The sequence below is a fragment of the Staurois parvus genome, unplaced genomic scaffold (assembly GCF_062004578.1).
Source record: "Staurois parvus isolate SC_StPar_1 unplaced genomic scaffold, SC_StPar_1.0 ptg000579l, whole genome shotgun sequence".
NCBI lineage: Eukaryota > Metazoa > Chordata > Amphibia > Anura > Ranidae > Staurois > Staurois parvus.
Window position 1 is genome coordinate 2442986 of NW_028318375.1, and position 14161 is coordinate 2457146.

Sequence of the window (14161 nt, forward strand, 5' to 3'; positions counted from 1 at the left end):
ACTTCACTGACCCCCAGAGCGAGGACCACCTGTGCAACAGGGAAGGAGCGGCCCAGCTAAAAAACCTGGTAGCAGCCACCAACTCATCAGTGGTACAGGAGAGGATCTGAGTGAGTACCCCTGCACCCCCTGGGCAGATAGGGGAAAGAGAAATCTGGTGGGAAACCAGATTTGCCACCTGCCTGGGACTGTCCATTTCTTAGAGACAGGAACCAGATCCCCTGTTCAGGAATACCTCCATATTGCTGGGTGAGGAAGAGAAGTCCACTTAGGGTCTGGGGTGGTACATTAATCACTTCCGCGCCGCCGTATAGCAAAAATACTGCTACAGGGCGGCACGGGTGTGCAAAATCACACGTATATATACGTGATTCTCATTCCCACAGTTTTCACGGGCCCGGGGGCGCGTGCATGCGTGCCCCCGTCGACCCGCTGGTGCTGTGAGTTGATCCCCAAGGGATCAGTCATCAGATTTAAGCCAGTGATCCTATCAGGGATCTTCCTGTACCTGTGTTTACAGTTACAAAGGTACAGGAAGTGATGTCACCTTCTCTCTTTGGGCACATTCCGTCCCAGAGAGAGAAGAATCAAGACACAGTGAGTAAAAGCAGCACGTTTCACAATTAGAACACTTTAGGACACATTTAACCCCTTGATCGCCTCCCCCAGTTAACCCCTTCACTGCCCTGTCACTAGTGTCATTAGTACAGTGTACAGATTTTTGCTGATCACTGTATTAGTGTCGCCAGCGACTTCAGATAATGTTAGCGTCAGTTAGCGCTCCTCCCAGATAGCGTCAGATTGCCCGTCAGTACACCAAAATTTATTGACAATCGATATTTAAACAGTATAAACACAATATGTAAACACTGACAATACCCAGAACAAGCAATTTGCCTGATTTACACTTAAAAAGTCAACACAGTGTGACAAAATAACAGCCCCCCTGGGATACAGTTGAAAAACAACAAGTTCTGCTAAGCATGCCGCAGAGATTAGTGGGCATGACCAGACTCATTATAAGAGTGGCTTAAAAGAGGACAATTAAACAGGACACCCTTTGACCACCTACCTCTAAATGAACATAGTAGCTGCTTCATTGACTACACAGTGCCGTGACGTTGATGCTTACCTTCATAGTGTGGCAATTTTAACTCGACATGTCAAGTTTCTCAGGCAGCAAATCTATCAAACTTTCCCAGTGAAGTCACAGTTGCCTCAGCCACAAGCCAAATGCAGTATCTCCTTCTGAATGCCTGCAAACTGCCTCTGCAAAGCAATCCAGCATGGAGCACTTTATAGAGGGGCGGAAGGGACAGCAGCACATGTGAAAGGCCTTTGCGGTGAAACAGCCACTTTAAGCCACAAAGGTCTTGATCTGACCCTCATATACTCCATTTAGTTTGTGGACATACAATGTAGCTTGTTTTGAGATTGCATCCCATTATGGTCAAGTGATGAGATTTTGGGGGCCTCATCTACACTGCAGCCCCTGACACACCAAAGGATTGTGCTTAATATTTAGCACTAGACGTACTACAGGAAATGGTCAGAGACTGCAGATGTACTATAGCAGATAACCAAAGCCTGTGGACTTACTACAGGAGATGATCATAGAATGCAGATGTACTACAGGAGATAACCAGAGACTGAGGACGTACTACATGAGATAACCAGAGACTGCGGATGTACTACAGGAGATAACCAGAGACTGCAGATGTACTACAGGAGATAACCAGGGACTGCGGACGTACTACAGGAGATAACCAGAGACTGCGGATTTACTACAGGAGATAACCAGAGACTGCGGTGATGATCAGAGACTGCAGGTGTACTGCAGGAGATGATCAAATATGCTGTATACTATGTCAGCAATCTTAAGACACGTTCATCCCCATATAGTGAAACTGTCCCTTGTATATAAACTATTTGGACATATTCATTTGGCTCTGTATCAACTCCCAGGAGCAACTAAATAGCCATTTTTCAAATTCTACCTTTCAACAATGCACGGCTTTACAGTTAGTAAAAAACAGGTCAGGGTTTAGGATAACAGTCCACAATCAGTCTATAGGGATAAGGACCTACCTACACAGCTGGACTCACCACCCGCTCTCAGAGGTCCAGAGGCCGGGCTCTCAGAGGTCCGGGCGTGGGGCTCTCAGCGCTCCCACTTCAATCTCACCTCCGAACCTCTCAGGCTGCATGGGGCAGGGTCAGAACATCAGTGAAGCTCCCAGCCCCTCACCCGCCCCCTTCCTGCTGGCTGGGGAATACAGTGCCAACGCTGTCACTCGTGTATGCGGTGCACTATGCAGTGCGGTCATGGGACCCCAATTTGCAGGTTCAAAGGGCAGTTGCTTTGGGCCCCACAACAATGACTGGGCCCAGGGCAGCTGTCCCTCTGCACCCGACACTCTCCTGCTGCTGAGCAGGCTCAGTCATACTTAAGGGCTGTCCTGACCCCATGCCATGCCTCCTGTCTGGGGATTGGTTAGGATCCCGTAAGTATGCAGATCAGCCCCTCCTCACTCTCGCCCACTGCTTCTAGAATCTCCTTCAAGATTCTAGAGCAGGGGGAGGTATCAAGGAATTGACCTGCAGAGCCTCTTAGCCCTGACCCAAATTTGACTCTTCTGACTATTCCCAGGCTCCTGCTCAGCCTTTCTATCTAAAAATTAGCAACTATGAGAGCTCTTGGGACCCATGGATTTGGTATATTTCTGTTATTTAACAGACTCTTGGCTGGCCCTCTCTCTTATTTCTTCTCAGGGTTTTATTCTTTACTTTTCTTTCTCAGTTTTTTCCTCACTTTTCGTTCTCTCTATTTTTGTCTATTATTTTAATTATATTATTTGTACCACTCTGTTTATGGCGCAATTTGCTCACAATCGATCAAAATCTGAATGTGTTACCAGTGTATTCCTCTCATTACACATTATTGGTCGACTTTGTTGTTATGTTGCTACACATTGTACTTGAATATATTGCTTCATTGCTTGATGTTTTACACCTCATCATGCTGATGGGTTGCGATTCCTGTCTTTCTGTATGATGTTTCTAAAAATTCTTAATAAACATATTGAAATATAAAAATTAGCAACTAGTTCCCCATAGCTAGCTAGAGGGGTGCTACAAGTGTAAGTTTTTAACTGTATTATAGTTCTGATCGTGTAGGAGGTGTGTGTATACTGCCACCCATAATGTTTCATTTTTGCAGATCCAGCACTGTAGAGGTTATGGCTACTTTTTTGTTTTTCATGCTACAAGGAGATTAAATAAAACACTACTTTAAAATATCCTGATTTTTGATAGGTGACCAGAGTGAAGAGTGGTATATGGCATTTATGTTGTATCTCAAAAAATAGAGCTGATATGGAACAATTGGTGCCATTTTTGGAATTAATGTGTTAAAAATACCCAGGAACAGGTCTAACATTTGAGACACCAAAGTGTGTTGGCATGTGTTATGTTAAATTCGGCTACAAGTGAATAACATACTGTGAACAGAATTGCAGTCTTCGATGTGCATATCCCTGTAGTGTGTGGTAAGAAATTCTTGGCTAGGAGACTGCCTAAAGACTGTCTTGACATTTTGTTTGCAGAGCAATGCAATTAAAGCTGTTCAGTGTAACATAATACTAAAGCAGAATTTACTAAATGCGTACAGTCCTAGCCTATTCCAGGGAATGAAGTGGACCACTTCTAATGTTGGCAGGGTATTTCCAGAGTCTCTGATTAGTGTTTTATGGTTTAACTATTACTTGCTGCCCATAGTTTATATTGTATCATACGAATGTGCCTATTATGAATCTTCTTTTATTCCAGAAAATCTGTTTCATTCTGAGGTTTGGTGAAGTGTCAGTAAACCGTCTTTTCATGGGAAGAGTGGTAGATTTTTGCCTCTGTTTTCTGTGACTCCTTTCACTTGGCGTAACTTAAACCACATGTCCCCGCTTCTATATTTAACAGAGCTATATAAAAGTTTTTGTACACATAACTGCTAACCGTAACCTAAAATACTAAAATAAGACCTTATAGGGCTTGTTTGATTTGTACACAGCATGTTCAAGGATATAACACAATCCCGACAGTCTACTCAACTGTTTAAAATGCAGAGTCAGAATAATTTCTACTAATAAAGAGCCTGGTTACAAAAAATCTCTCATTGATTTTTGGTTTTTTTTTACATGTTGTCTTTTTTTCTAAGATATGCTTTGTTTGTGGGTTTTTCACAAGCACAATTTATAAAACATACAACCCCTTTAAAAAAAGACTTGTCAGTTTCTATAAGGACATAACTAAGTTGTGCTTGCTGCATTATACAGAATTACAAAGTGGTCTGCTATATGATTGCCGGCATTAGGAAGAAAGACAGCTTTCCCTATGTAACAGCAAAACCCATCAATTTTACCACTTTAGATAATAACGCAGATATCTGAAAGCACAAAGAGAGGCACCAGATCACAACTGAAGTGTATCTAAACTCCAAAACAAAAATGTAATATATTGGAGCTTACTAGTCCTTAGATGTGGTGGCTGCATTATTTTATTTTCTGGATTTTTTCACCTGGTGATTCTGCAAATAATACACTTCCTGTCTTATGCAGGCCATACATTGGTTCGAATTCCAAAAGAAAATTCGCACCATTTGTGGGCTACAGCAACTGCCGATTCTTGAGCGACCGTTGCATTTGAGTGATTGGCATGTTGGAAATTTTTTTAAAAACAAATTTCTAATAGATGATGGAAGAATCGTACAAGAAATGTAATAAAAAAAAGAAATGAGCATGAGCTGTGACCTGGAAAGAAAAAGAAAATACTCGGCCACGAAAATTGGTCAAATGTCAAAATCAATGGTGGCACCATTGGATTACAAAATGCATTTCATTCGGCATTCGATCCATGTATGGCCTGCATTATGGTGGCTATACTCACTCCTCCACTGTATCTATAGAGAGAACCATGGTTGCCACTCTTGGCTGCTGTGCTGATTTAGAGTACAAAGACATCTTCTTCTCTTCATATCCATTTACTTGTGGATGGGAAATTTGTAGTTTACAGAATGTAGCTTGGAAGCAAGATGACATCGTTTGCAATTTTCAGTTCAATACACAGGAAGTGATAAGGACTCTGCATTTCTTGGAAGATGAACAGGTATTCTCTGTACTTGCTGAAAACTTTCTCAAGCTTCATGTACTTGCATCTGTAAAGTCCCTCTGAATGCCAGAACTCCGGGCAGGAGAAAAGCTGCTTAAAAACAAAACACGGTAAAAGCCAAGTATTGCACATATGTTTAGGCGTGTTAAGTGTTTGTGCGTTAATGGATATCATTGGCCAGAATATTAATTCTGGCCTTGGAATGCATTAACGCTCAAGTGCTAGACATGTTTACACGCCTTTTAGAATTTTTTTTTGTCTTTTGCCTGTAAATGCTCATTTTCTAAAATGCCTGTAAACATCTATAAATGTGCATGGACATATACAGTAGGCTAACATAGAAATGCTTTTACAGGCTGAAAAATAAAAGGCTTAATGCCTGTAAAAGAGGTGTGTTAAGCCCAGTGTGCATGATGTCTTAGTCTGAGTAATAACTAATGCAGCCATTAGGGATGCACCAATACCCTTTTTTGTTCGGCGAATATGAGTACCGATACTTTCGGTCAAGTACTCGCCAATACCAAGTACCGATACTTTGCGGTGCGATTTGCGTCAATACAAAATGTATGGACACAAATTGCATCGCAAAGAATAGCATGTGATTTGAACAGGAATGCAATTCCTGTCCAAATCGTATGTGGTTCCCCAGTCATAGTCACAGAGTTCAAACAGGAGTGGTGCAGGAAACCTCCCTCTCCCTGCATGGATCCCATGCTGTCACAGAAGGAAAAACTGGGTTTTTGAAATCCCCACGGCTTTCTCTTATCTCAGTGCAGTGATGACAGTACAAGCTAGATGGATTTTTATTGCTCAGTCCCATCACAGAGTTTACCAATCAGAAGCCATCTAGCTTGTACTGTCATCCCTGCAAGGAGAGGAGAGAATCCACTTCACAGGTCTGGGGATTTGAAATGCCCATGGTTTTCTCTCTGCTCCTTGTAGGGATGACAGTACGGGCTAGACTGCTTTTGATTGGTCAGCACCACCACAGTGCTGACCAATGAAAAGCTGTCTAGCCCGTACTGTCATCCCTGCACTGAGACGAGAGTCCTTCTGTGACAACATGGGATCCATACAGGAAGGTTTGCCGCACTGCTCCTGTGTGAACTCTGGCTATGACAAACCTGGGTTCACACAGGAGCAGTGGGAAAAGTGCATGTGATTTGGACAGGAATTGCATTCCTGTTCAAATTACATGATGTTCTTTGTGGTGCAATTTGCATCCATATATTTTGTATTGACGCAAATCGCACCACATATTATCGGTTTCAGGTATCGAGAGCATTTTCATGAGTACTCGTGAAAATGCTCAAGATCTGCACCGATACCAATATTGGTAATGGCTCATCCTTGGCAGCATCACATATTAGCGCTCGTAAACTACAATACTCTATTATTCAAATGTTGTCTTGAATTTAGATACACTTGAAAATATTTGCTAATTTACCAAACACCCATATTCTAAAGCCAGAGTCTTCTTGAATTTGTGGATCTTTATTACAATCCATTGCTAGTCAATTTTCTAATTAGGCAAAATTAGCCCATATTTTTGGAGAGAGCATGAAAATGTGCACATAATAGTCATCTGCATGCCTTAATTAGAAACTGGCTGGTCCTCTTTAAAAATTGCTAACAAACTACAGCCATCTTGTACGAGTTTGTTATGGGCCTCTAATGGACAGTAATCCCCCACATATGCATGTTCCATTCAGCTGCTGCTCTGATCCATCTTTATTGCAGACGGCAATGTCTGTAGAAAAGTGACTGATCTACATTTAAAACCATATCATCTATTTTGGTCAGCCCAGGACATCTTTTAGGACCCCATACAGCTGTCCAGGGATCCAGCACCATTCTCACCCAGGCCGGTTCTTTGATCTTTGGGTCCCTGGCACCGGCATATTTACTAAGGGAAACCGACTGTGACTCCTTGCAGCTTCACACTGCGCATGCATGAGCAGCACTGCACTTTGTCAGATTCTAATAAACAGAGTGAGCGCTAAAAGCAAAGAAGCAGCCACAGCATCAAAAAGGATACCAAAAACCTTGCAAAACTCAGAGTATAAAAGATGCGGCGCTAAATGCAAATAGTTATAAACAATATTACAAAGTGTCTAATAACCACAGTGCCAATATAGTAGATGCTAATATATGGTAAGCATATATAAAGTGACTAGTGTGATCACATGTATTCCGTCACTAACAAAGTGACACGCAGTGCAAAATAGCAGTCTTAGTGAAAACGTGGGAGATGAAAATCCCTCTCCATCAGAGTGCTTCTTCCAAGCCGTGATAATGAAAAAAAATGAAAGGCTGTGCACTCACCAGATGCACAGTGTAACTGCGCATTTAGAGACAAATTTCTCTACTGGATCCGCTGATGATTCCTAAAGATTTGGATCTGGTCTGGTCAGGTATTCCTCACCCCGCTTAATACTGCTGGTAATCCTTGGTCTCTCCTTTAACTGGCTCTCTGGGTAATGAATGGCTCACCAAGGGCCAAAAGAAAAAAGGAGGCCAATAGCGTAATACCGTTTAGGGAATAAATTTATTGAATGCAGTATGGCATGCACTTTATGAATGGTCCCAAAGCCTTCTGGGACCTGTGACGTGTCCCAGAAGGCTGTGGGCAGAACTTCAGCTCAAAGGTAAAAGATATTAGTAGTGAGCGCTTCTCTGTAATAGCAGCTAGAACACTCAGGTAACCATATAAAACCTCTTGTAAAAAATTAACAGTGGTATAGTGCAGTGCTACATGGATAAAATTAAGATTATGATCACAGTCAGATTCAATATGTAATTAGAACAGTTCGTATTGCCAGTGAACGTATCTTTCAATGCGGTGCTCCAAAATGAAAAGACAAATGAGCAAATTATGCGCTTACCAGAAGCGCATGGATCACGCGCATTGATATCCAAAGCCAGGGGCATCAAGGTAATAGGGTATGCATCTAGGGCATCCATCTCCAAGTGGGCAGCTCAGCAGTGACTGGGTGATGAGTATTCCAGAGGCCTCCTTCAAGGATCAGCAGGGTCAGCCACCTGATTACAGGAATTCCCCTTCTCTGGATGGTGTAGTACTTCCCAGGGTCTGCATACTTAAAAGCTCCATGAAGGAGCCATAAAAAAAGTGCCCATAGCGTAATATTGCCAAAGAAAAATATTCAATTTATTAAGTAACAAATGACAGTATAAAATTGTACACTGACCAATAAATCCAGATGGCCACCGGACCAATAAAAGGCTCCGCCGGCTCTAAGCCTCAATGTGTTGATTCCTTAGGCCTTTCGTGAGACCGCACGTCATCAGAGGAACATCAGCACAGTTCAAATCTGCCTTAGTGGTGCTTTAAATAGCCTGGGCGCTTGTATTTTCGCACCAGCACCATTTTTCTGAATACAGGCTACTGCGCATGCATATCTGCGCCATTTTGCCGGTGATCGGCTACTGTGCATGCGCGAGTGCATAGGCGCCATTTTGGCGGTGATCTGCAAAGTGAGCGTGCGCGAGTGCATCGGCGCCATTTTGTCATGGATCTTTTGCATAAAGGCTGGGTGTATTTAACCAGCCATAGAGGACAAGCAAAAAAAAGCACAGGAACTAAACTGGACAAAAGGAAAAGAGACTGCAGTTATGCAGTCTGTATGCTTAATATAAAGCAGTTAATATAACCAATCTTATAGTGCCTAATGTTTGTGCAGGAACATGATAACATAGCTATTTAACCAGAATATGCTCTAATGAAGATGCTAATGGTTATAAAAAATGATTCTATATGCTGAGTTATATACTATATAGTTCTGTAAAATAATAATAACACTAAACTGATAATGTAATTAAAAGATCCATAACATATAGACGCCACTATGTATACAGTAAGTCCTAGTAACGTATGACAACAATAAAAACACATTTAATAAAAACATTGTATGATAATTGTTCTGGTCCTATCTTACCATTATAGACTAGAATAGGTATAACATCTGAAATAGTATATAAAATAACAAAATACATAAAGAACTTCAGCTCAGATCACCTAGGCAGATCCAAGCAGAAGTGGGAGTGGCTACCCTCTCAACCCAAGCAAAGAAACAAAGAAAAAAAAAAGGAGCAGTCTGCCCTGGAGAATATTTTCTTTCGCAAATTTGCCCTAAAAAAAGTTGAGGCATCATTGCACTGCACTGACAATTGCTGGGACCCACTAGAGTACATGCTGATTCCAACTTTTGTGTTTACGGAACTCCATTAAGAGTATCTTGAATAATGTCCTAAATTCTAGTGTCTCTTGGTTGTCTTTTTCCAGTTGAACAGCTTGTAATATATCATCAAGAAATGCTTTATATTCCAAATCCATCAAGACAGCAGGGCTTGCCGTACAAAACCACCACTGTTTAATATCACCAAGGGAGCTCTGACTAAATTAGGCATTTAGAATTTTTTTTTGTAGAGGTGAATACATCCCAAATCTCCGTAAGCATTGTTTCCCAATTTATCATTCACAAGCATGCTGCTTTTCTTTTAATCTAATAGGATACTGCATCATTGATCAAAGTGAATTCAGAAAGAATTATTTTTCCTTCCATGTTTTGTACTGGCACAATAAACCAAGTTTTCTTTTTTTTCATACGGCTTTCTGAGAGAAAAATACAACTACTGTACTCCTTATTTGACATTATTCTTTGTAGGAAACATTTCTGAAGGGGATGAACCTGTTTTGTAATTATAATTAGCTTTAAAAGGTACAGCATTCACCCTTTGTGTTTTTAAAGTGGAACTCAAATAATAATAAAGAATTTTGTAACGCCTTCCCCAAAACCTTAGGAGTTCAGACCTCAGGCCAAACAAGCTCTGATCATAGCTTCTAGCAGCCCAGTGTGGTAGTTCCCTTTATATTAGGGGTAGGCAACCTTTGAGAGGTGGAAATCTACCTGAACAACATGAAAGAGATCAAGATCACCGGGGTTAAGCGCACTTTAAAGAAAAAAAAAAGAACTAGCAAAGACTTAATAAATAGTAAGGAAAATGTAGAAAAATATAATAAAACAAATGTCACTGTAAAAATACAAACTTACCTTACTTTACCTTAAAATGGACAGTGTGAGTCAGCAGGGCAGTGACGGTGTCAGTAGGGCAGTGGATGGTGTCAGTAGTTTTTAATTTTACAATTTATTTTGCACAATTTTTTAGGAGCCCTGTTGAAAGGGGAGCACTTGGGGGAGAGGTGGGGCAGCAGAAGAAAGGAGGGGCAGTGGGGGGAGGCATTTATTAGAACCTATCCCCTGGATTTTCCTCCTGCAGCAGCTGTACGTTGGTGGGAGGGAGAGGAGATGCTAGCTTTCAGCTGGGGGAAGGGGGGCTAGAGGACACTGCTCTGGGTGAAAAGGGAGGGGCAGAGGATACTACTGGAGGGGGAGGGTAAGGTGATGTTGAGGGGACAGAGGGCACTACTGTGGAGGGGGGGTGATGTGAAGGGCAGTAGTAAACACTGCTATGGGGGTGGCCATGTCCGTGGTCAACAGGTAGACCGCGATTGGCGGGTTGTCGATCCGTCAATCGCAGTCTACCTGTCGATCACGTGCAGGTGACAGGTAGTCTGCGTTGAAAGGTATACTTTTATACCCTTTATACTGCTAAGCGTAATACTGCACTGAGGGAGGCTTACAGGATTTTATGGGCTGCCAGACAACACAATTTTTCTCCTTTTGCAGAGCATGGGGAAAAGTTAGAACCTCTGCTATGCTTGTGTTGTTGTATATGTAGTGTCCTCTAGGGGTGTTAGAGAGTTGAGTTTAGTTTTGCTCACAGAAGTAGCTGAAGTGAGCATGTTTGTTTGGGTGTACTTTAGGTCAGGCTGTAGGGCTTTACAGGTAAGGTCTCTGGTTCCTCTCCCTGGTTCTGGAGTCTTCCAGAAGATTCTAGAAGCTAGAGGGGTGGAGACCAAGATCTGCATATTCATTGGAGTCTGACCATATCTCCCAACAGTCCCGGATTGGGTGGAACTTTGCATTCTGTACGTAACACATCCCTGAATCCTGCATTCTGTATGAACTGCACACCTGAACCTTGCACTCTGTATGTAACGCATCCCTGAACCTTGCACTCTGTATGAACTGCACACCTGAACCTTGCACTCTGTATGTAACGCATCCCTGAACCTTGCACTCTGTATGTAACGCATCCCTGAACCTTGCACTCTGTATGTAACGCATCCCGGAACCTTGCACTCTGTATGAACTGCACACCTGAACCTTGCACTCTGTATGTAACGCATCCCGGAACCTTGCACTCTGTATGAAACGCATCCCTGAATCCTGCACTCTGTATGTAACGCATCCCTGAATCCTGCACTCTGTATGTAACGCATCCCTGAACCTTGCACTCTGTATGTAACGCATCCCTGAACCTTGCACTCTGTATGAAACGCATCCCAGAACCTTGCACTCTGTATGTAACGCATCCCTGGACCTTGCACTCTGTATGAAACGCATCCCTGAACCTTGCACTCTGTATGAGACGCATCCCTGAACCTTGCACTCTGTATGTAACGCATCCCTGAACCTTGCACTCTGTATGTAACGCATCCCTGAACCTTGCACTCTGTATGTAACGCATCCCTGAACCTTGCACTCTGTATGAAACGCATCCCAGAACCTTGCACTCTGTATGAAACGCATCCCTGAATCTTGCACTCTGTATGAAACGCATCCCTGAACCTTGCACTCTGTATGTAACGCATCCCTGAACCTTGCACTCTGTATGAAACACATCCCTAAACCTTGCACTCTGTATGAAACGCATCCCTGAATCCTGCACTCTGTATGTAACGCATCCCTGAATCCTGCACTCTGTATGTAACGCATCCCTGAACCTTGCACTCTGTATGAAACGCATCCCTGAACCTTGCACTCTGTATGTAACGCATCCCTGGACCTTGCACTCTGTATGAAACGCATCCCTGAACCTTGCACTCTGTATGAAACGCATCCCAGAACCTTGCACTCTGTATGAGACGCATCCCTGAATCTTGCACTCTGTATGAAACGCATCCCAGAACCTTGCACTCTGTATGAGACGCATCCCTGAATCCTGCACTCTGTATGTAACGCATCCCTGAATCCTGCACTCTGTATGAAACGCATCCCTGAACCTTGCACTCTGTATGAAACACATCCCTAAACCTTGCACTCTGTATGAAACGCATCCCTGAATCCTGCACTCTGTATGAAACGCATCCCTGAATCCTGCACTCTGTATGTAACGCATCCCTGAACCTTGCACTCTGTATGAGACGCATCCCTGAACCTTGCACTCTGGATGAAACGCATCCCTGAATCCTGCACTCTGTATGTAACGCATCCCTGAACCTTGCACTCTGTATGAGACGCATCCCTGAACCTTGCACTCTGTATGAAACGCATCCCGGAACCTTGCACTCTGTATGAAACGCATCCCTGAACCTTGCACTCTGTATGCAACGCATCCCTGAACCTTGCACTCTGTATGCAACGCATCCCTGAACCTTGCACTCTGTATGTAACGCATCCCTGAACCTTGCACTCTGTATGTAACGCATCCGTAAACTTTTCACTCTGTATGAAACGCACACCTGAACCTTGCACTCTGTACCTAATGCACACCTGAATCCTGTACTCTGTATGAAAAGCACACCTGAACCTTGCACTCTGCACATAACGCATCCCTAAATCCTTTACTGTGCGAAACGCATACCTGAACCTTGCACTCTGCACGTAACGAATTCCTGAACCTTGCACTCTGTACGTAATGCATTCCTGAACCTTGCACTCTGTACGTAATGCATCCCTGAATCCTGCATTCTGTATGAAACGCACACCTGAACCTTGCACTCTGCACGTAACGCATCCCTGAATCCTGTACTCTGTACGAAATGCATACCCGAACCTTGCACTCTGTATGAAACGCATCCCAGAACCTTGCACTCTGTATGAAACGCATCCCAGAACCTTGCACTCTGTATGAAACGCATCCCTAAACCTTGCACTCTGTATGAAACGCATCCCTGAATCCTGCACTCTGTATGTAACGCATCCCTGAACCTTGCATTCTGTATGAGACGCATCCCTGAACCTTGCACTCTGGATGAAACGCATCCCTGAATCCTGCACTCTGTATGTAACGCATCCCTGAACCTTGCACTCTGTATGAGACGCATCCCTGAACCTTGCACTCTGGATGAAACGCATCCCGGAACCTTGCACTCTGTATGAGACGCATCCCTGAACCTTGCACTCTGTATGAAACGCATCCCTGAACCTTGCACTCTGTATGAAATGCATCCCTGAACCTTGCACTCTGTATGTAACGCATCCCTGAACCTTGCACTCTGTATGAAACACATCCGTAAACTTTTCACTCTGTATGAAACGCACACCTGAACCTTGCACTCTGTACCTAATGCACACCTAAATCCTGCACTCTGTATGAAACGCACACCTGAACCTTGCACTCTGCACGTAACGCATCCCTGAATCCTGTACTGTGCGAAACGCATACCTGAACCTTGCACTCTGCACGTAACGCATTCCTGAACCTTGCACTCTGTACGTAACGCATTCCTGAACCTTGCACTCTGTACGTAACGCATCCCTGAATCCTGCACTATGTATGAAACGCACACTTGAACCTTGCACTCTGCACGTAATGCATCCCTGAATCCTGTACTCTGTACGAAATGCATACCCGAACCTTGCACTCTGCACGTAGCATTCCTGAACCTTGCACTCCTTACGTAACTCATTCCTGAACCTTGCACTCTGTATGTAACGCATCCCTGAATCCTGCACTCTGTATGAAACGCACACCTGAACCTTGCACTCTGCACGTAACGCATCCCTGAACGTTGTACTCTGTACGTAACGCATCCCTGAACCTTGTACTCTGTACGTAACGCATACCTGAACCTTGCACTCTGCACGTAACGCATCCCTGAACCTTGTACTCTGTACGTAACGCATTCCTGAAC

At 43.4% G+C, this 14161-nt stretch overlaps 1 protein-coding gene across 1 annotated transcript in view; it reads left to right on the forward strand.

Annotated features, from left to right (window-relative positions):
• Positions 1 to 14161, forward strand: part of DAZL (deleted in azoospermia like) — a gene marked incomplete at its 3' end in the record, with an annotated part of 120628 nt that overhangs the window by 20652 nt on the left and 85815 nt on the right. The window contains exon 5 of the mRNA XM_089692213.1: positions 3778 to 3848. Coding sequence (XP_089548339.1) covers positions 3778 to 3848 — 71 coding nt within the window. The remainder of the gene's footprint in view (positions 1 to 3777; positions 3849 to 14161) is intronic.